The 23,119-nt window shown below is 55.3% G+C and overlaps 1 protein-coding gene across 6 annotated transcripts in view; it reads right to left on the bottom strand.

Moving 5' to 3' along the window:
* Positions 1-23,119, bottom strand: part of TRAPPC10 (trafficking protein particle complex subunit 10) — a 77,110-nt gene that overhangs the window by 47,288 nt on the left and 6,703 nt on the right. For all 6 annotated transcript variants that reach the window (XM_047797573.1, XM_047797621.1, XM_047797583.1 and 3 more), the window contains exons 2-3: positions 7,370-7,451; positions 4,422-4,557 (exon numbers count right to left, since the gene is read on the bottom strand). In XM_047797573.1, coding sequence (XP_047653529.1) covers positions 4,422-4,557; positions 7,370-7,451 — 218 coding nt within the window. The remainder of the gene's footprint in view (positions 1-4,421; positions 4,558-7,369; positions 7,452-23,119) is intronic.

Below are 23,119 nucleotides of genomic sequence, written 5' to 3'. Positions count from 1 at the left end.
ATCAGGATAGTCTGCTACCCATTTAGACCAGAAAGTAGGCCCTGAACACACACTGTTCCTACCATACACAAAAACCATCTGAAGCGACACAGACCCAGCTGTAAACCACACGTCATAAAATTAGTAAAAGAAAATTAGGAGGAAATCAATTTATCTTCAGATAGACAAGCCCTTTCTCAACATGAAACACTACTCAGAAACCATGTTTGTTTGTTTGTTTTTGGTCTTTTTGCCATTTTCTTGGGCTGCTCTCGCGGCATATGGAGGTTCCCAGGCTAGGGGTCGAATCGGAGCTGTAGCCACCGGCCTACGCCAGAGCCACAGCAACGCGGGATCCGAGCCGCGTCTATGACCTACACCACAGCTCACGGCAACGCCGGATCCTTAACCCACTGAGCAAGGGCAAGGGATCGAACCCGCAACCTCATGGTTCCTAGTTGGGTTCGTTAACCACTGCGCCACGACGGGAACTCCAGAAACCATGTTTTTAAGGATACATCTCACTCCATAAAAATTATAATAGGAATTAGTATCTGTGCACTAAACAATACATCAACTACCTACAGAAAACAAACTGTAGACGATGCAAGAAAAGTAGAAACACCCTAATAACAGAAGACTTCAACGGCCCTCTGAGAGTTAAAAACAGATCAAGTGGACGAAACAAAACAGAAATGACCTCAACGACACCATCAGGAAGACAGCTCTCACGCCACACACCAAACAGGACAATCCGAAAACAGAGAAAACACGTTCTCGAGCACACGGGAAACACCCACGAAAACTTCCTGAGGTCACAGAGGAAAAGAAGGTTCATAAAGCAGAACTATTACGACTACCACTCCGATCGCAATGCAATAAAAGTAGATACGTCAAAGGGAAAAAATGTTTAAATTTCCTTCTCAGGATTAAAAAACTTGCTGTCAAACCATAGAGTGGAAGGGGCAATAAAAACAGAAAATGGAGAACTTCTGGAAAATAATAATTCGACCCTAGGCTATATGTAAATTCGTGTCTTGAAAGACCCAGAGCACTAAAAGTTTAAGAATGAACATATATTCCTGACTCGAAAAGAACCGAGAAAGGAACAAAGTAAACGGTAAGAAAACAGGAGGAAGGCAACTGTAAAAACGAAAGCAGAAATTAATTAACGAGGGAGAAACACACAGAGAGTGTGTCAGAGCAGTAAATAAAATCCGGGTTCTCTGGGAGAGTAAAGACTCAAACTAGCTAACTCAACCAAGGCAAAAGGGACAAAACACACACACACGCAAAGAAGAAACAGCGGCGGGGAAGTAATTGTTGCCAGAGAGCCTACTTTAAACGCTGAAAAAAGACCCGCTTCACACACTTCGACAAAAAGAAATTTTAAAACTTAACTGAAATGTGTAATTCTAAGAAAAATACAGTTTCTCAAAACTGACAAATGGCTGAAACAGACCAAGTCCCACGGAAGGGAACCGGCCACAGGACAACACCGGGCGCAGACGACCCCCCAGGAGACCCCCGTCAGGCCCTCGGGAGCGGGCAGCACCAGCGCTGCGTTAATTGCTTCGGACACGGAAGACAGAGCTTCCACGCTCCTTGCAGGAATCAGGCACAACACTGATACTTGAGCCTGATAAAGACAACACAAAAAAGCAAGGGACCGATCACTTGTGAACACAGATGCAGACAATCCCAAGTAAGGCGAGCAGACGCCAATCCCACGTTAGAGCAATCATGCTCTGCCCAAGGAGGACACAGCAGGGACGCAAGTATGGCTTGATAAGAAGAAACCCATTAGCGCACGTCGAAACAGCAACCGATCTAAGTGGGAGAAAAATCATACGATTATCTCCACCAGAAGGAGAAAGCCTTTATCAGAATTCACTGTGTATTCCTAAAAAAAAGCCCAGGAACAGAGGAAGGGACGGAAGCTCCTTTACACGCTCACCTAACTCTACCCCCAGTCCCACGGCTCGCACCCTACTTAAAGGAGAGACACCGCAGGCACGGGCACTGAGGTCAGAACAAGGCAAAGATCCCGCCGTGCCCACAACTACCTAGCAATGTCCCAGAACAAGAAAAGCAACGTGAGGCCTCAGGATGGGAAGGAAGCACTAAGGCTCTCTCCAGAGGGACGTAGCAGGGTGTCTGGAAACCCGACACTCTGGGGCCCAGGGGACCAACGATAAAACGAACTCAAAAGAGGGAGTTCCCATCGTGGGTCGGCGGAGGTGAGTCCACCTCGTACCCACGAGGATGTGGGTTCCATCCCTGGCCTCGCTCAGTGGGTCAAGGATCTGGCGTTCCCCTGAGCTGGGATGCAGGTCGCAGACGAGGCTCGGATCCCGGGTGGCTGTGGCGTAGGCCGGCAGCTGTAGCTCCTATTCTGACCACTAGCCGGGAATCGCCATATGCCGCCGGTGTGGCCTTTTCTAAAACCAAAAAACAAAACCAAACCAGCTAACTCAAGCAATCTAAGAATTCAGCAAGGGTAACGTGAAAAAACAACAACAACAACTAGAGTTCCCTGGTGGCTTGGTGGTTAAGGATCTGGCATTGTCACTGCTGGTGTGGCTCAAGTTCGATCCCTGGCCCAGGAACGTCCACAGGCGCAGCCAAACAAAAACCAACAGGCTCCACATACACGAAAATTAACTACCTAGACGAGGTCATGGGAGAACAGCCCAGTGACAAGAGCAACAAATAAGGAAAATACTTAGAAAAGTAATTTGCTACTGACGTCCCTATGCAAAAATAAACATGGCCCAGCAACTAGGCAAACGCTGAAGAGACTGACCAGAGAGAACAGTCCCCTGGGGTAGGAATGTGGGCGCACGAATGCAAACAGACTGAACCCCGAGTGGCGGCCCAGCAGCGGCAGGGGCGAGACCGCGCAGGTAAGTGACCCGTAAGGGACCGTGCTGATGCTGCCGGAGCCTGGGAGATGGATACCGGAACAGGGGAAGAAAGAGCCCTGGGGGCGGGGGGGGAGGGCAGGCCAAAATCAGGGCCATCGGCGTCAACTCCGACTTCTCAGACTCGCCCTCCTCAGCCACGGAGAAAAAAGCCGTGGAAGCAGAGACACTGCCAAGTGCCAGGGAACTGGGGCTCCGTGGAAAAACACCTGGTTCCAGCCCCAGGGCGGCAAAGGGGCCAGACCCCAGACTTGGGCCCCTGGGAGCTTAGAAAATGTTCAAAAGGACACAGGAGCCAGCCTGAAAGGACTCTCACTGGCCAAACGTGGGACAACCAGAACATCAAAATGAGAAAGGAAAACTGACCACAAAGCACTAAATAAAACAGAGGCCACCCGGCTCCCTAGAGGAGAGCAGGGACTGACAGCCGGGGAAGCGGTGCTGGCAACTCTTGGCGAAGACGACCGGTTCTGGAAGGATCTTCCCTGGGGCTCAGCCCAATCTGGGTTGGGAGGGGCTCCATTCCTGGGGGACAGGACTGGCCCCCTGGGCACGAGCTGCACAATGTGGCTGAGCTAACACCTGCTCCACCCCAGGAGTCTAGTTCTGCGAGGCGCAGGGCAGGGGCTGCCCGTGTGACTGACGGGCCGATAAAACCCTGGGTGCCGAGGCTCTAGCGAGCTCCCCTGGCGGACAGCTCACACGTGTGGTTGCACCTGCTCCGGCGGAGGAAGCCAGGCGCACGGGACTGCACCGGGCAAGGCTGCAGAGCCACGTCAGCCAAGGCAAAAGGGGCTGGGGCCAAGGGGAGACCAGGCCTGAGCTTCCCTCCCTGCTCGTTAAAATGACAAAAACGACCGCATCCTCAGGTTCAGGTTAGAATGCCACAGGACGTAATGATTTATGTATCCTGCACACTGTCAAATGCTTGTTTTATTTCAGTCAGATGAGGCCCGAAGAAATGATCCACAGAACTGCCTACGTGTGCATGTTAAGAATGGGTTCACGAACATAGAACTGCCAAGCACAAGGCGCCCACAGAGTCTCGTCCCCTCCCTCGGCGGGTGGCACAGAGTGCCCGCCTGCTGTGCCAGGTACGACAGGGAGGAAGGAGGCAGTTCCCTGCCTTCAGGGAGCCTGCAAACCAGCAAGAGACAGACAACGGTCCTGCAGCAGAGAAAGGGCCGTGATGGGGAGCTCAGGGTGTTGTGGAAACACAACTGAGAAGAGGCATCCCAAAGACCCAGAGCCCACTGCCCCGTGAGACGGCCCGCAAGAAGTGGAAATGCAGGAGGGAAGGCTGTGCGTGGGACTGGCACGCGGGCACCGCCTGGGCCAGAGCAGGCGCCCGCGGCAGCAAGGCCCTCTGCTTGGCTGAGGAAGGGGGTAGAGACTATCAACAGGTTTTATGTGAACAAGGGAACGGGAAGCAGAGCTGTGTGAGCAGAGCCCACCCTGTGACTCCTTAACCCCGGTGCAGGCTGTGCCGCCTCACCTCGCCCGCCAAGGAACACTTACACAGCACTCCGTCCAGTAAATGTGGAGGAAGGGGAACGTGAGCAGGGCTTTGTTCCCTTCTTTGGGCAGCAGCTCCTCTTTGAACTGAACAAAGTTGGATTCTAGGTGAATCATCTTTGGAGCCCGGCCATAGGACCTAGAAAAACAACGTTTAACAAGTGAGCGAGAAGCACAAGCAGTGGTCAGCCGAAAGACAAGGAGAAACACACACCCATGCAGTCCTAGCTACGAGCTCAGAAGCACGGAGACGAAGTTAACCTTGAACTACCGACCCCGTGGTCCATCTGAAAAGCTTCTACGATTTGCTTTAACCCCGCCGACATGCACGTGGCAGAGCTCCCTCCCCGTGAACCTTTCAGCAGAGGCCACGACACACAGAAACATCCGCCCAGCCAGGGCCACGGGCAACAACCCGGCTTCTGAGAACAAGGGGTGTTGCTGAGTCTAAGCCACTCCGGCAGAAGAAAAGAGTTTCCCAAACGTCAGGCGTGCGGCCGGCAGTTGTCAGAGCTTTCAACTGCTCTAACACTCTTGTGACAACCTGTACCACCCCAAGAGGAGAACTGTGGTGAGAAGAAGAGGCTTTTGTTTGCGCTGCATAAATGAAATAGTGGGCGCCACCGCCCCCCTTCTTCCGATGCCGGGAACAAAGAGCCCACAGAGGAACCCCGCAAGCTACATACAGTCTACGCTGTGGCCAGCAGGGGACACCCGCTATTCCGCCATCCCTCTAAGCACAGCCTGTGCTCCAGGTGTCTCTGCCCACACCTCTCCCGCCCGCCTCCAGCAGCTGGGTCTCGTTGAAGCCTCCACGGCTGGGGTCTCTAGTGTTCACCTAACCGCAGAAGCCCGCGACCCCTAAGTTAAAACCACCAGAGTTACTGTCATTACGCGGAACGTACGGATTTTCTATTTCAGGCTGTCTGTGGTTTTCCGTACTTTGGGAGACTCAGCACGTTTTCTCTCTCCGCTCTTGGCCTCTCCTGGGTGAAAGCTGAACCGTCTCTTTCTCTACTGCGGCTGCTTCCATGGTAGTTCTGGAATTTCCCTTTCGAAGGCTGCGTAGACGCCCACTGCTCCCTCAACAAGACAGGAGACACACCTTCTCCTCCGCTCTCTTCTACACGTCTGAAACTTGAGCTTTTTGACTTTTTAAAAGCACTGACACGGTAACTGTAGCAAAATAGCTATTCGACTTGTGTGCTGGCAGCTGCTTCCTTCGTCCTGTGAACTCGGGGTTCACCTTCCTTCTGGCTGAGGTGCACCCTTTACTATTTGGGTTTCTGATCACACACGTCTGGAAGCGCTTTCGGCCACGGCCCGTCCCCCAGCTCCCTGCGGGCGGCGGCGGCGGTGAGGCTGGAAGAGCGGCAGTGCGGCCAGGGGAGGCTGGGCCCCGCCGCCCCGGGCCCTGCCGCCCGCACCCCTGGCCTGAGAGCAGCAAGACCTCTGGGCGCCCGTGTTCCGCAGGCCGGGCGGCTGAGGCTGTCCCCTGTCTGAGTGTGAAGGGACAGGACTCGAGGGCTCTGAGAGGACCCCTCTCAAACGCTGTGTGTCATGCTGCACTTGACACGCTGCTGGAGACTGCAACGTCCATTTCTCCTTCCTCTCTGTTTCGGGGCACAGCTTCTTGTTTGCGGGCTTGACACTCAGCAGCCCCCACAGTCCCTGAACGGCCCGTGGGCAAACCTTGATGCCAGGTCCTCCATGCGCCACACCGTCCTCTCGAACGGCCCCTCCCAGGGCACGGAAACTTCTGGATGCAGCCTCCATGGCTCAGATCTCCTTTCCTGCCTTCCTTCTCCAGCTCTCAGCTTTAAACTTCATGGCGTCTTGTCAAGGTTCTGCCTAAATGTTTTCTTTCCAAGATCTAACCAATTAATTTTAAATTTTTATCAAAATCGTACATACGCACTTTAATGATAGTACTTCAGTAACGGCACTGGGGCTCCGCCTGTCCCTTCAGCCACCTCGCTCCGCCTGGGCCTGCCTCGCCCACCGAGGTCCTGGCCCTGGCACGCGTCAGGACGTGCTGCTCCACAGGGAGCCACCCCTGCAGACACGGGGGCTCAGCTCTGCTCCCCTTCGGCTCCGTCCTCTGTCCCCCCAGAGGCGGCCGGGCCCGTGCCTGCAGCTAGGCCCTTCCAGTCCTGTTTCTCATCCGGTTCTCAAGCAGGTGAGGAGAAGAGCGTACATTCCGTGCCCCTATTTCGTTTCCCCTCATCACCCCCTCTCGCGCCCTTCCCCTCCCTGCTGTTTCGGGAGCGGACACTTGCTGGAGAGCCGTTGCAGACCCCGCCCCTTGCTGCAGGGCGTCCTGTGCCCTCCGGGTCACATGCCAGCAATCACGGACCTTCTTGTGACACCTCAGTCGCGCACAAAAAGGAGACTGGAGTCAACAGAGAGCCTGGGTGAGGCATCCAGAATGTTCGCTTCACTTAGCAGGGTACAAACCGGTGGTGAGAAAGGAACGATGTAGCAAGAATCAGCAGGACACGAACGTGAACAAGAGCACATCGCTCACATTCCTTGGCTAAAGGCAGATTCCTCGTGTTAACACGTCAAAATCCAAGCATTCTCTACGCGTAGCATCCCATCTCACAGAAAGTGCTTTTCCAGTGAGGTGATTCAGTCAGCTGTCTCCCGGGAGCGAGTCACTCGGGGAGCAACCACCAACAGCAGGGCAAAGGGGGGGTCCCCCTGGTCTCGCTCCCGGGGTCTCAGCCGCCCGGCTCTGTCACTGTCCCGTGCTGAGGGCGAGGGCCCAGGAGCTCAGGGCCGAGAGAGGTCTCAGCAAGAGCAACCCGAGCGTGGCCGCTTTAGGAGGATTGGGGGCCGTCCCTAGAAAAGGGGCCGTGGACTCAGACAACCCACGTGCCGCTCCTCGGAGCAGAAGGCCCACAGACCCGCGGGGCCGCCCGCCCGCCCGCGCCCGGGGCCCGCCGCACCTCCTCCACTCCATCGGCTCCCGCGGCAGCTGCTGGGAAAGCGTCGGGTAAACAGAGGTAAATAAATTCGGATCGCCAGCACCTGCGGCAGGAAGAGAAATGGCATTTTAGGCAAGGACAGGGAAAACGGGCTCTGCCGGATTAAATTAGAGTTTTTAGACAGTTTCACGCGTTAGTGAACGACAGCGCAAGACAAGCTCGCTTCCTATCTCTGCATCCGCGGTCGCGAGAACGCCCCGCGCTGGCCCCGCCCTGGGCCCTGACCCCCCCCCCCCCCCCCGCTCTGCCTCTCGGGGGGGTGGGGTGGGGGGGTGTGGCTTTCCCCACAAGGGGGGGCGAGGGCCGGCGAGGGGAGGCTGACCGCCAGGGAGGGACAGGGCTGGCTCGGCTCCAGCCAGCCTCGCTCCTGCTCTGCCCAACGGCCACCTTCAACCTGGACGGAAGAGCTGCGAGACGCCACGCAGAACAGGAGGCCTGGCCCACGAATGCCGTTTCTCCTCCGAGACAGCGCCACGGGCATCCCAGCGCCAGCAGGAGCCCAGGGAAGGAGGGCTCTCTGCACTTGGCGCCCAGGACTCGGGACGCACCTGCCCTCCGCAGGCCCCACGGTGAGCGCGAGGACACACGCGAGCCTGCCTGGCAGACCAGGAGGGGATCTGACAGGTCCCCGCCTTCTGAGCACAGGCTGGCTGGTGCCAGGTACGAGTGGGGAATCCGCTGTGTCTGGCTTTGCATGCTCAGCTGCCAGCTCTCTGGCCTAGCTCGAACAGAACTGAAAACTCCAATCACTCTCATAAAATGATAGTATAACCATAAACGTAAGCTTCAAGAGAAACTTTTCGTATAGATGACTCAAATTCCTTTTTTTTTTTTTTTTTGTCTCTTTAGGGCCGTACCTGCGGCACATGGAGGTTCCCAGGCTGGTGGCTGAATCGGAGCTCCAGCTGCCGGCCTGCCCCACAGCCACAGCAATACCAGATCCAAGCCATGTCTGTGACCTACAGCTCTTGGCAGCACCGGAGCCTTAACCCACTGAATGAGGCCAGGGATTGAATCCATGTCCTCGTGGATACTAGGTGGGTTAGTTACCGCTGAGCCACAATGGGAAGTCCCTAGATGACTCAAATTCTTATTCTCAGGATCCTCCAACTTTAAGCAAAGCCATTTTCCAAACTGCTTTTATATGGATCCTACAGAAGTCATTGGGAATTGATATAGGCCATTAATTTGCTTATTTTGCCATCATGAGCCTAAAAAGACAAACCAAAACAAAGCCAAAAAACCTCCCTCAAAGGACATAACAATGTCAAGTCACTGGTGAGAGTAAGGACATTTCTGGGCTGGTGCGCTGATTACCGGAGAGGCAGCGGCCACGGCGAGCGGACACGGATGCTGAAAGCCTGACCGCCTGGGTCCCTCTGAGCTCCGCTATCTACCCGCTCAACAAGCTCACCCTTCCTGTGCCGCCCGGACCATGTGCGAAATGGGAAAATAAGAATGGCTCCCACCAGGGCTGTGGTGAGCCTCGAACAAGGCCCGACACAAAGTAAATCCTTTGTAAAGGTTACTATTAATAATGGATTGTGGACATAAAAACAACTTTTATGGCTTTTTTTTTTTTTTTTTGCCTTTTTAGGGCTGTACCCGCAGCATACGAAGGTTCCCAGGCTAGGAGGGGTCGAATCGGAGCTGTAGCTGCCAGCCTACACCACAGCCACAGCAACATGGGATCCGAGCCGTGTCTGCGACCTACACCACAGCTCACAGCAACGCCGGATCCTTAACCCACTGAGCGAGGCCAGGGACCGAACCTGCATCCTCCTGGATACGAGTCAGATTTAGGCTGCACCACGACGGAACTCCCTAGCTTTTATGTTTTAATTCATCCTGTTCGTTTATTTGGTAGTTGTCTTGAAGATAGGTAACATAAGAAAACCTTCAATTAGCTTCAGATTTCCTGTCTTTGGGTGCCAACTCCTGCTGCCTCTTTAAAAGTTTCCGAGATTAACACGAAAAGTCACCACTCTGCTCGGCAGACATTCGGGCAGCCGCCTGCGAGTGCCCTGCTCTGTCACTACACACAGACACACACACACACACACACACACACACACACACACGCACGCAGTCCCCGCAGTGGAGGCTCCCCCGAAGGCACAGCCAGCCCGTGGGCACAGAGCCAAGGGTGTGCTCCATGCCGCCTCCCAGAGTCTCCCACAGGAAAGCCTGTCATAAGATAAAACGCTCGCCTGCACCGAGATCAGAGCAACGCTTTTGCTTATCATGAAATAAATCTTTCATCGGTGCCCTAAATTTCACTTTAAAGGTTATAGGTCAATTAGCATCTCTGTCAAGGACAAAGACGCCACCAGACAAGAACTGGGAACTCAAGAGACGACCATTTGATCGCAGCGCCTGCCGTGCGCTGAACGTGTCTCCGCAAGATGCACGGTTGAAGCCCTAACCCCCGTCACCTGAGTGGCACTGGGTTTAGAGATTAGGTCTTGAAAAGGGTGATTACGTTAGAACGAGGGCTTTGGAACAGGCCCTGAGCCAATCTAACGGGTGTCCCTCTAAGAAGGGCCCACACGGACACACAGCGGGCTGGGAAGAGCACCCAGGACAGAGCACGAGGCCGGCTGGCCCCGACGAGGAGGGAGGCCTTCCAGTCGCCAGGACCGTGAGCAGCCACGTTTCTGCGGCTGAAGGCCCGACTGCGGGGGTTGGCTCTGCCGGCCCGAGGAAGGGAAGGCGGTCCCCCAACTTAGGCTTGAGGGCCAAGTTCTTCTCACCCATTCACGGGCTGAAGGCGAACCGAGGAAAAGTCACCAGGATTGTCTCAAAATACGCAGCAGCCATCAGGGACACTCCTCCTCCCGAACCCTCCCACTGCACACGGGGACACACACAGGTCTGCGAAGTCGGCTACGGCCGGAGCCGGAGAGAGAGAGGCGGCCAAGAGCGCGGTGCCAAACCCCGAAAGGATTCGGCCTCGGCGGAGGGGAGAGGCGGCGGGGACGGGGCACACTCCGCCGCCCCCCGAGGCGCGCAACCCCCCCCCCCCCCCCGCAGCAGAGCCACGCGGTCCTGAGGCCGGGAGGCCGGGGTCCCACGATCCCCGAGCTGTGGGCACGAGAAGAAAGCCCAGGCAGGACGCAGCCGTCAGAAAACAGCGCCCAGAGGCAAAAACGAGGGTTGGAGACGGATGCGTCCCAGCGGCGAGAACCCTGCTCAGAAAACTGCCGTCTCTTCTCTGGCTCCGGAGGGGCTTCGAGTCAACTCGGATTCATGGTGCAACAACTAGGACGTCTTTTTGTTGTTGCGGGAGGGAGACGGATCAAGACAACCAATGAGGACAAGGCGAAGCACAATCCCATGCACGCGGGTCTCTGTGTGTGCGTGTGTGCGCGTCTCGTCACCTGCTGGGGACACGGGGACAGGAGGCTGGGTGAGTCGGGGCGCACGCAGAGGCGGGGCCGGGCGAGTGTAAAGGGGAGCGTCCGGGGACCGTGGCCTTGCCCTGAGGCGGGAGACGGCCACCCTGCCTGGACAGTACCCCGACCCTCTGGGACCCGCCCCGGCCCGGGCCTGAGCCCGGAGGCTGCGCAAAGCCCAGCGCAGACGCTCCCCAAAGGCGGGCAGCACCCCAGTTTCTGTGTCCTTATTTTTGCCGGCTGGGGTGAGACCTGCTGGTCCCGGCGGTCAGACGGCTGACGCAGACCTTTGCTGATTCCCGAGTTATGACGGTTCTCTAGGGTTCTAGACACGTGTAGTCATGTATGAATCATGCAATCTTCAACGCCTCCGCCAGAAGCAGATAAGAACTCATGAAACACGGCATGGGGAAAGAATTCAAAAAGATGATTTTAGTGACTTAATCACAAGTGGGTCATAGTTCAACAAAACTCAGCTAATATTTTCTGAAAATTTTATTTATTTTTTATTTCTTCTAATTTTTTGTCTTTTTAGGGCCACACCTGTGGCATATGGAAGTTCCCAGGCTAGGGTTCGAATGGGAGCTACAGCTGCTGGCCTCCACCACGGCCACGGCCACCCCTGATCCTAGCCGTGTCTGCAACCTATACCACAGCCCGTGGCAACGCAAAATCCTTAACCACTGAGCGAGGCAAGGGATCAAACCTGCGTCCTTATGGATGCTAGTTGGGTTTGTTGCCACTGAGGCCACAATGGGAAGTCCCTGAAAAATTTAAAAACAGAAGGACCTGGGACCCAATTATAAAGTAGTTAACTTTTACCAACTTTGAAAAGACATTCATACCCAACAAAACATAAATAACTATAGATAAAAATGCATCATTTAGACTTCAGGTTACCAACGAGAAGATGGTAAAAAAGCTGGCTATTTCTGAAACAACTCTAATTTTCCTTTCTTTTTTCTTTCTTTTTTTTGGCCATGCCCACAGCATGCGAAAGTTCTGGGGTCAGGGATCGAATCCACAACCAAGCCACTTGCAGTGACAACACCAGATCCTTAACTTGCTCCACCACAAGAAGAATTCCAAAACAACTCTAATTTTCAAAGAAGTCAATTATAACTAAAAACAGAAACCTCCAGGCTAAACAGTCTTTTATTTTTTAAATTTTTTTTTCAGGGCCACACCCGTGGCATATGGAGGTTCCCAAGCTAGAGGTCAAATTGGAGCTGTAGCCACTGGCCTACACTGCAGCCATAGCAACATCAAGCCGTATCTGCGACCTACACCACAGCTCACGGCAACGCCAGATCTTTAACCCACTGAGCGAGGCCAGGGATCGAACTTGCGTCCTCATGAATGCTAGTCAGATTCATTTCCACTGAGCCATGAAGGGCAGGCCCTTTTTTAGCTTTTTGAGGGCTGCACCTGCAGCACATGGAGGTTCCCAGGCTAGCGGTCGAATTGGAACTATAGCTGCTGGCCCGCACCACAGTCACAGCAACGTGGGATCCGAGTTGAGTCTGCGACCTACACCTCAGTTCACGACACTAGATCCTTAACCCACTGAGCAAGGCCAGGGATCGAACCTGCGTCCTCCTGGATACTAGTTGGATTTGTTTCCCCTGAGCCACGACGGGAACTCCTAGATTTTCGATTCTCAACAGTCAACTGCAGCTGCAACAGCATGAGCACTGCGCCGATGCCTGAAGAGTCGAGGACCCCGGGATGTCCTGCTCCGTATGGACAGGCCTCCAGCAGACAGACACGCAGGCAGAGCCCCCTGCTGAGAACCCCCCTCTGGACCAAAGCCTGCAGGAGGTTCCACTGGGGAGGAGGCTGCACAGGAGCCCCCGGTCTGCAGCTGGGGAACACGGGGTGTCTAAACTAAAATAGAGACACGAACGCTCCCAGTTGAGAAGGAAATGTCCGTGTCTATGTTAAAAAGCCATACGTTTGTTGTGGCTGATGTTCCCATAATGCTGATGCAATCATTTTTTTTAAGATCTCAGGATTCAACTATGACATAACACTGAATGCAGCACTCAGCAGTCTGCAGAAAAGGTAAATTACCAGATGTGGTCTGATCGCTCCAGAGCTATACATTATGCCTCGGGGGAAACAAAAAGTTAAACTGAAAAGCCACCTCTCAGTGGGCAAGGACAGGGTTTTCCTGCTTAAAGAATCTCTGCCTCCTATGGCTTTTCCCAGACCCGTGTCAGGGCATTCAGAAATCCCTGCTCGCCGGGGCCTGTGAACACGGTACAGGACGGGCAAGGGGGAGCTGGGGCTGCCCATCAGCTGCTCTTTAAAACACAGAGATTACCCTGGATTATCCGGACAGGCCCGCTTAACTGGGACTAGGGAGGCAGAGGAGCCACCACCGAAGAGAAGCACCAGGAGAAAGACTGAACCGTCTCAGCGGCCCTGACGATGGAGCGGCAGAGGCCGCCAAGGACGCCGGCGCCCCGAGGAGCCGGCAAAGGCAGGTACTGGTCTCCCTGGAGCCTCTGGAGGGGTCGGCGCGGCCCACGGCTGGCTGTGGCTCCAGCCCACGTCGACTCCTGACCCGCAGAGCGCTAGAATACCTGTGTTACCTGAAGGCGTGGGGTCTATGTCGCCTGTTACGAGATGCTGACACAACTATGACAAGTGTACGAGAGACTTAAGAGGGCAAGGGAAGCGCCGGCCGTGCCGCCCGCCCCGTCTCCATCACCCCGCACTCCGACCGTCAGGAGGCCTGCCGGCTGCAGGGGCTGCCCTCGGCCAGCGCGGGCCAGGAGGCCAGAGGCCAGCTGTTGGCGGTGCGTTCACTTAGCACGGTGCCCCTCAGCACTCTGCCCACGGTCACCCCGAGCCCTCAGAGCTGCCCGAGGCCCCGGGGGCCACCCCTGCGTGGAAGCCGGGGCGCGAGGCCATCCCCACTAGCCGGCCCAGCAGCCCCCGAGCCGCAGCACGGGGCGGACCCGCACCCGGGCTGTCCACTCTGGACCCCACAGTCCCGGCTGCCACCCAGGCTGCTCCTCATGCTGTTGTTTCCTAGGGAACTCGCAGGGGCTGCACGGACACCACGTGGCTGAAAATGCAGGTTCCAGGAGGCCTTCCACCAGCAGAGCGAACACTTCTGTCCCTGGCACGCCACCATCACCAACAGGCAAACGTGCAAGACCACGGAGGTCTCCCAGCATGAAAGGACCAGGAACTGACCACCGTGGGAAAGTGGCAGATAAAAACAAAACGTTCAGGTGAGGGCAGGATGCGAGGAAGCAGAGAGCCAGCCCAGCTCTGAGGAGGCGCTCCCGGCCGGGCCGGCGAGCCCCAGGCACACGCCCACCTGCTGCCTCAATGCCCATGGTGGGGGGGGGCGCGGAGGAGCCCAAAGGGCAGTAGGAAGGGGCAAGGAAGGTACAGGCGGGGTGCGTCCGCCTGGAGAGAGTAATGGAATCATTCCGCACAAGAAATACGCATCCCCCAGAAAGCCCATGAAGGCGGGAAAGGAGCGCGTCTCGTTGCAAACATCCGTGTGAACAGCCTGCGGTCACCACACATCTTCTTTCACTGTTCACCCTTTTAAATCAACCAACTGGCTGGAAAGCCAAAACAAGAGGTTCGGCTTCCTAAGTACCTGATGCCGTGTCCTGTCAAGATCAGTATCTTGATGGGGAGACGTACACTGGAGAAAGATCTTAAATGAACATTTTAAGTATGTGATGCTCTCATGCGGTACCATTTTGCTTCACATTCAGGTATCGCCTTAGCAAAAGGAATCAGTAACTTTTCTAATAAAATGCATCTCTTGTTTTAACTTCAATCGCTGAAGACATGCAGAATCTGTGCCTGTTAACCAGCCGGCCGTCTTAAGCCGCCTAACGAGCAGTGTCCTAAGTCGAAGGGTGGCTCTATCCTTTAGGGCTCCGTGGGCTGCACAGCACTGCGGGCAGGAAAGACGGGGTGGGTTCTGGCTCGGGAAGACACGCCGCTGTCGACAGAGGGGCCCGCGCTGGGCTCATTCCACACCGCGATTCCCCTGCTGGGACCGAGAGGCCATCTCAAGCCCTCCCAAGGAAGGGACACTATGATTTTTACTTTTGAAAAAAAAGCCAAAGGAAATACATCAATTACCTAACATCTGCTTTACGGAAAACGTTAAAGAAACAGCCCTTTTTTACTTAAAAGCACGCTGCTAGCAAGAAAAGGCTACACTTCACGACCTGGCAGCTCATTCCTACTTGGAAACGGGAGTGTTAAGTGGTCGCCGTCTTTAACCCGACACATGCGCGCACTCGTCCTCAGGCCACACTGAACGCATTCCTCCCCGACAGGCTGTGGCAGGACAGACTTCCAGGGGGACAATAAAAACGTCCAAAGTCACAAACTAGGACGTCACTTTGGTAACGTGTAAAATGGATTTGCCATAATTCATGCATAATGTCACTGCGGAAATGAAACTGAACTAATGCTTCAAACTGGTGGTTCTTCCATGGGAAAACTAATATCCAGGGTGCAATCATGGAAAGGGGCGGCCTCCCCAGCGGGCCCCGAGCGTCTGCGCAGGCAGGCTTTCACCTGGGGGCGGGGGGGGCGGCGGGGGAGGGGGGTGAACGAGAAGGAACAAAAAAGACCCAGACGGCGCCCCGATTCTCTAAGCAGAAATTCTCTCGCTTTCCTTGTGCCCTAAAATGACGAGGCACCCCACCCCCATTTCTGGGCAGAAGGACGGCCCCTCCTCTGCTGGACGGTGAAGCGAGAGAAGGAAGGCACAGGAGCCCTCCCAGCTGTGCACCAGAGGCCAGGTTTAAAGAAGAGTGATTTCTGCAGCGACAGGATGGCAGTGACCTCCAGCTGGATGCTGCGTCACAGAGCCTCTGCGGCAGGGGCCTTCCACAACGACGGCGGTCTCAGATCCCGACTCAGGACGTCCTGCCGTGTCACCACTGGCTTTCACAGGAGGCCTGGCCCACGCCGCCTTCGTCCCGAGCCCTGCTGGGACGGGCAAGGGGCCCTTGCTCCCCACTCTGCTTCCCTCACTCCCGGTACCCGGTCTAGCCTGAAGGTTAGACCACAGGGAAAAAGTGTCACGTGTGAGTGCTGGTGGAGTTTCCTGCGTGGGGGTTTGCAGAAGAGGAACCACAACCCATACAGAGCCCACTCGCACGAGAGAAAGCCCCAAAGTGGTCTTTTTTTGCCACGAAAGCCAATCAAGCACCCACGCCAAGTGTTCAGAGGCCTGAGTGAACACTCTAACCAGGGGACAAGTGACACCTTCTCCAGCTCGCAGACCACACCAGGCTTAGAACTGCAGTCTCGGAGCGCCCGTCGTGGCTCAGCAGGTTATGAACCGACTGGTATCCATGAGGACGCAGGTTCAATCCCTGGCCTCGCCCAGTGGGTTAAGGATCCGGCATGGCCGTGAGCTGTGGTGCAGGTTACAGACGCAGCTTGGATCCCGCGTTGCTGTGGCTGTGGTGGAGGCCGGCGGCTACAGCTCTGATTTGACCCCCAGCCTGGGAACCTCCATATGCTGCAGGTGCAGCCCTGAAAAGATACTAAAAAAATGAAAACAAAAACCTGCAGTTTCACAGAAAAAGAAAGATCTGATAAACGCACCTAAATATAAGAACACAAGAATCAGCCTTTGACGGTTTACCTTTCATAAACCAAGGAAAAACAGTATGGCAGTGGCAGTTTGCATCCCAGCATGTGCCAGTTCAAGAGGAGATCCCGCTTGCTCCAGGCTTTGGATAAAGGGTTCCCAAACCTCCCTTTCCTCGATTCGCCTTTCACCTCCTCAAAGTCTGTTCAAAGATCACCCACTTTCTCAGGGTGGTTTGATGGTAATTTCAAAAGGGGAACGGTCACAAAGGCGGGTTTGAAAACATCTAGCGAAACGACGTGCTCACCATGGCGCCAGCGACCCCTGCAGGGATCTACCCGCAGAGACGGGGACCCGGGCACAGCGAGAAGACAGAGGTGCACGCCGGGCTACTCAGCGCAGGGCTGGGTGACACAGTGCAGGCAGAACCGCTTCACCGGCACTGCCTGCCGGGGCCACGGGCTAAGCCCTGGGCGGCTACAGGAGGGGCCTCGGGACTGCAGGAGGGATGGAAGGCGAGGGGGACGGTGTGCGTGCAGAGAGCCTCCCACCCGGTATCCCGGGGGAAAGAATCGGAAAGAGATTGGCTGTGTGCGGCCGGGTACCTGACTCACCGCGCGGCCCAGCAGAAAGGCTCGCAGCCCCGCAAGTGCGCTCCACTCCCACAAACCCTAAAACAGAACGCGGGCGGGGTCTGCCACCCCACCTAAGACGGGGAAACAAACACGGAGGAGGGTTTCCTACAGGAGGGAACGAGGGAACGGGGCACCGTTCGCATCCTACCTGAGAAGGAGCAGAGGGCCTACAAAGCCCCTACAGCTCAGACGCCAGCTGGCAAAGCCGGAACGTGCAGGGCAGTGGGGGCGGCGACTGCAAGGGACGGAAACAGAGCCTAACTCCTCGGCTTCGCCGTGACACTTACATCAGAAAGCAAACTGATGGCCAGTGAAGGGTACCGGAGAACCAACTCTCTTTGAGAAGTTATGTGAGAGAGAAAAACCACGCATTGGGCCTGCCTTTCCTCTACCAACTGCACGGCTGGTGACGGGCTAATACAGACCCATGTGTGCAGGTACCTATGTCTATGTGCACGTGTACACACACACACACACACACACACACACACACTCAGAGACCTTTCAGATAATGACCACAGAGACAGTAAGATGAGACTCAACAGCAGCTAACATCACAGAGGGACCCCAGACATGGTGCACCTGCCGAGGGAGGACACCCCACCTGTGCTGCAACAGTCTTGCCAGAAAAACCCGACCCGATCCGGCCCAGCCTCGGGCTCCAACACCTTGCCAGAAACAGGACAGAGGACACAGCTGGCAAAGTCCAGGCAGGGGACCGTAAGACACAGCACCGGGCTGTCCCACAGCGGGCAGGGAATGAGAGAGATGGAGGGAAAAACCCATGTTGGAAGAGAGACTGGAAACACTTACCCAAAAACTTTCTTTGGGGAGCTTCCTGGCGGCCTACAGTTAGGGTTCGGCCCCGTCACTGCCGTGGCCTAGGTTCCACCCTGGCCTCAGAACTGAGACCCCGCACTGAGTCGCTGCATGTCACAGCAAAAACCCAACTGAATGAAGAACCCCCACCTTTATCTGATGCGAAATAATTCAAAGAACTTTTTTAAAGACATTTCAGACACGCTGGAAGTGTAGACACTGAATATTTGATACAAAGGAACTATTTTTTTAGATTGATAAAGGTGTTGCCGGTTCTCTTTTCAAAGTCGGCTCAAACAACACGATTTTTTTCTCCTAGTTTTGGAGCTGGAGTCCAAGGTCAGGGAGCCTCCGAGTGGTTCCAGGTGAGGGCTCTCTCCTGACTGGCAGAGGTCTCGCTGTGTGCCCACATGGCCCTCCCTGAGTGTGTGTGTGGAGGGGGCGGGAGGGTGGAATGTGGTCCCCATCGCCCCTCTTCCTCTAAGGCCAGGGCGCCCCCCCATGAGGCCCCCACCCTCAGGACCCACCCAATCCGGATTAGCTCCCCGACAGCCCTGCCTCCAGACACCAGCCCCACTGGGGGTCTGAGCCTCAGTACATGAGCCTGGGCGGGGAAGGGCAGACGTCTGTTGGTAAAGTGTGGGATGGCTGAGATCTGCTTCCGAATCACACAGGATTGGAGGGGATGCGGGGTGTGGCCATCGGCTCACCCGCTGAGGCTGGGTGAGAGGTTCGCAGGGTTTCTGTCTATACCATTCTTCTTTCTTTTAACACCTGCGAGTGTCCATAATAAAGACGTTATGCCATTCCTCTCCCTCCTCTTTTTCTCCTCTCCCCACAGCTCGCATCATGTATCACCCACCCCATTCTCGAACTTACTAGGGAAGCCCGCTGTCCATCTCCTCTTGCTAGGGCATGGGCTCTCGGAGGGCTGGGTCTTTGCTCACAGGGGTACCCAGGCACCTCTGGCATCACCTGGAACAGATGCCAAGGACACACTCGCTCACGGCTCCCTTGGGCTCGGCCCCAGACAACTCGGGGTCCCAGAGGGCAGGCCCTCCCCCGGCAGATGGGATGATGGGGCCGGCTGTCCAGCTCGTGAGCGTGAATTTCACCTTAGAACAAGAAAGGTTCTACTGCCGTTGTCTAGGACACGGGCCTACCCAGGTCTTCAGCTGCTGAACTAAAGGACAGCATATGGTTACGTCACTTAGCTCCGGGGCAGAGGCCTTCCCTGAGGGATGACTTGGGGGACACTCCCCTCTTCCTGCGCGCAGAGTCCGATGCCCCCACCGCCTGTGAAGCCACGGTGGAGGTGGAGTCAGCTGCTTGCTGCTGGTCCTCGCTTTGCTACAGAGCCCGAGGGACCCGGCAGAGCGACGCTGGCCCTCGGGTCCGCACCTTCGAGACGACCTGATGCCTCCACCGTCCACCGCAGTGCTCAGAAACCTTCCAGCCGACCAGCCAGACTGAGAGTGCCCACCAACGCCGGGCTACAGACGTAGCAAAAACTGCCTCCAAGGAGTTATTGTTCGTTCCAAGGTTCTGCCCAAAGTTTCAGCTCGGAAGCGTACGTAACATCTCAGTACTAAACTTGCCTGTTAAAAATAGGAAGCGTTTCCCAACACATAACGCGCCCTGGTGAAACCCAGGTCTAAACGCGTTGTCGGGTCTTCGTGATTCCTCTGCTCGCTTTTTAAACATTCGAACACAAGGGCCTCCAGCCACACCGGGGGTGAAACACCCCGTACCGCACGTGCAGAAAGCCGCCGAGAAGCATTTCCGTCCCGGGGCGGGGAGAGGCTGCCGAACGAGCTCATCTCCCCCGAGACATCACCACGCGCGGGGCCAACGTCCCAGCGACAAAATTCCCGACACCAAGGAATTGCCCCTTGGTCGGAGAACAGTGAGGACAAGGCTCCGGACGGAAGGGCCACAGAGCAAAGACGCGCGGTGGGAGCGGAGGCAGATCCCGGAGGACGGCGCTGAACGGGACGCCCAAGGGGTCTGTCCGCGTCTCCACAGCCCAGGGGCGGCAGAGGCGCCCCACTCGGGAAAAGGGTCTTTGCACTCTCTCCCGAGTGAGGCCGTTCCACGGCCCGTGCGCGGGACCTCGATCCCGTGGGAGGGTCTCTTGTGAGGGCCGCCGAGGCACAGAGGGAAACCATGCGGGAGGAGCAGGCAGAGGCTGGCGCGACGCGGCCGCACGTCGGGGAGGCCGGGACTCCTGGCGGCTGCAAAGAGGCAGGAGGCCCCTTCCTGAAGGCCCAGCCCGGCGGACACTCTGCTTCTCAACTGCTGGTCCCAGAACGGCGACAGAATAAGCTCCTGTTGTTCTAAGCCACTTAGTTTCTGACGGTTTGTTACGGCGGCCCTAGAGAACCAGGCGCGGCACAAAATACAAACAACAGAACGCATGCTCTCCCAGTGCTGTTCCGAGGCTTCTTTCAGGCATGTTTCGGGCCGCACTTGCTAAACGTCAAAGTAAACACCGATGCCCAGATGAACGGGCGATTCGGAAGAGACCCAAGGCCCACAAACCCACAAAAGAACCTCACTCGGCGTCAGGACCAACCAAACGAGAGGACCCCGGGCTCGGCCAACGAGTTTCGGGTATGACACCAGAAGCACAACCCACAGAGGAGACAATCAGTGCGTGGACCTGATCAAAATTAAACATGTTCACGCTTCAAAAGACACAGTAACGAAAAGACAACCAGCGACTAGGAGAAAATGCGTGCACATGATGCGTCTGATACAGAAGGTGGTATATCAAGAAAACATAAAGAATGCTTACAAGCCATTGACAGCCTAATTTTAAAATGGGCAAAAGATGTGAACACACGTTTGAATGAAGAAGAAACAAATGGCTAAGAACAGGCTGGACATCACTGCCCGGGAGAGAAACGCAAACTAAAACCAAAATCAGATTGGGAAACTCGAGCCCTCATGCCTTGCTGGTGGGCCTGGTAAGCAGTGTAGCCGCTCTGGAAATCACTTTGGCAGTTTCCTAAAAAGTGAGGCACAAGCTTATCATACAACACAGCAATGTGCTCAGGATCTTCCCTGGACAAATGAAAACACACGTGCACACGCAGACACACACCGCAATGCAGAGCAGCAGCATATCACAGCAGCCTAAGGTCAGAAACAGTCCAAATGCCCATCCACGGGTAGACGGATTAAACCAGATGTGGTCCGTCCACACAGCGGAATACTACTCAGCAACAAAAGGCTCACTGGGGAGTTCCCTGGGGGCCTAGCTGTTAAGGCCTTGGTGTTGTCACTGCTGTGGCCCAGGGATTTCCACGTGGGCAAAGCCAAGGCCAAAAAGCAAAACAAATCCAAAAACCCAACGTGGAGTGAACGAAACCAGAGAGAAGGCTGCGTAATACATGATTCACTCCAACAAAACATCCAGAAATAGCCGCTTCATAGGGACAGAAAGCAGACTGGCGACTGCCTGTGCTTGGAGGAGAAGCAGAGAGAACCTTCTAACAAGGCCGAGGCACGATGAGATGTCCTAAAACTGAACTACGGTGACGGCTGCACAGCTCTACACGCTACGCATAAGCAGAGCTGTACACGCACAGCAGACGGTGAAGTCAGAGAACACAGACTAAAGCGCAACACGACAGCGGAGGAAAAACTGTGAGAGCTTTCCCCTGCCCGCCGGACAGGCAAAAATTAAACAGACGAATCCCATCCAGGGCAAAGAGAGTACAGCTTTTCCACAGGGCTCCCCTTCTGACCCAGCAATGGCACTTCTAGAGTCCACTCTTCATAAGAAAGCTACAGTCCTGTTTTACTGACACACTTCTAAGGTTTACAGGCTCACTCTGCAAAGTTACACGGATGTCCCTTCTTTCAAGGCTTCACCCAAACGCCCGGTGGACGAGCCCTCAGTCCTAAGCAGGCCGCAGCGGAAGCCGACTCGGCGACCCGAGGACGCCTTCGTTTGGCCAGAGTTCACCTTCTGTTGCCCTGGAGGAAATACAGCGGCTCTAGCACAACTCAGAAGGACCACGGCAAAGACGAGGCTCCTCCGTGACCAGGGAGCTTCCTCCCCTCCTTTCTTCCTTAGTGGATGGACATGTACGTCCCGGATTCAAAACTCCAAACAGATGATGCTACAGCATCAACAAATACTAGATGAATAAATGAGTGCACAGCAGTTTACTTCTCAGCAAGCCCAAGTGGTCTGTGGACGGACTGGCCCACGCGCAGGGAGCTCTGCCCGGTGTTGCGTGATCCCCTGCGTGGGAAAAGAATCTGAAAGAGGTTATCTGCAGATTACTGGATGGGCACATGTGTAACTGAATCACGCGGTTGTTCAGCAGAGATTGCCACAACCTTGTAAATCAACTCGACTTCACCGAAACTTTAAAAAATGAAAAGAAGTCTAAGTTTTCAGAATTCAAGGTGTCTGAGCATCTTCTGCAAAACCGTCTTTTCAGGGCCGCACTCGCAGCACACGGAGGCTCCCAGCTGCCGGCCTCCCCCACAGCCAGAGCACGGCGGGATCCGAGCCTCATCTGCGGCTTCCACCACAGCTCACGGCAACGCCGGATCCTTCACCCACTGAGCGAGGCCAGGGATCGAACCTGCGTCCTCATGGATGCGAGTCTGGTTCGTTATCTCCGAGCACCAAGGTCATCAATTTTAAACTTAAAACCAAATATTCTCTAAGAGCAAAATACTGTGAGTACATTTAAAATCTCCATGAAGAGAGGTTACAAAGGAAGGATCTGATCAGAACGCGGGGTCCGAGGAGGGCAGACAGACGGGAAGGCGGATGAAGGGAGGAGGCCACGGGCCAGAGCAGCCAGAGCCCGTGAGGACACGCACCAAATGGCACCATCCACGTGAAAAGACACTCTGTCAACGGGCTTTCGACAAAAAAATTCTTCAGTAAGTCGAGTGCATGTTCAGTGAAAGGCGACCAGCTTGGAGGCCGTCCCGACCTTGCCATGGGGACCGACCACCACGCTGTCACTTCCTGGCTAGGGAGACACGGGCTCCTGTGTTACGTCTGCTGTGCTCCATTATTTCAGATTCATCAGTGCTTTAAAAAAAAAAAAAATCAGACCCTTGAATTCCATCTGCAGAAACCAAATTTCATTAGACGTTCTTGTAAATTAGGTACTTAGGCACATGAGCTCAAGGTCCCATGCAAAGGGAGCTTTTCACTTCCAAATCACCAGCTGACTCTACCCTAGCGCCGGGCCAACCCTCCAGTCACATGGGCTCCCCAACTGTGTCTCCAGGG

Source organism: Phacochoerus africanus, chromosome 1 (genome assembly GCF_016906955.1).
Source record: "Phacochoerus africanus isolate WHEZ1 chromosome 1, ROS_Pafr_v1, whole genome shotgun sequence".
Classification (NCBI taxonomy): domain Eukaryota; kingdom Metazoa; phylum Chordata; class Mammalia; order Artiodactyla; family Suidae; genus Phacochoerus; species Phacochoerus africanus.
The sequence above is the reverse complement of the archived record's forward strand: the minus strand, read 5'-3'. Positions and strand labels throughout refer to the sequence as shown.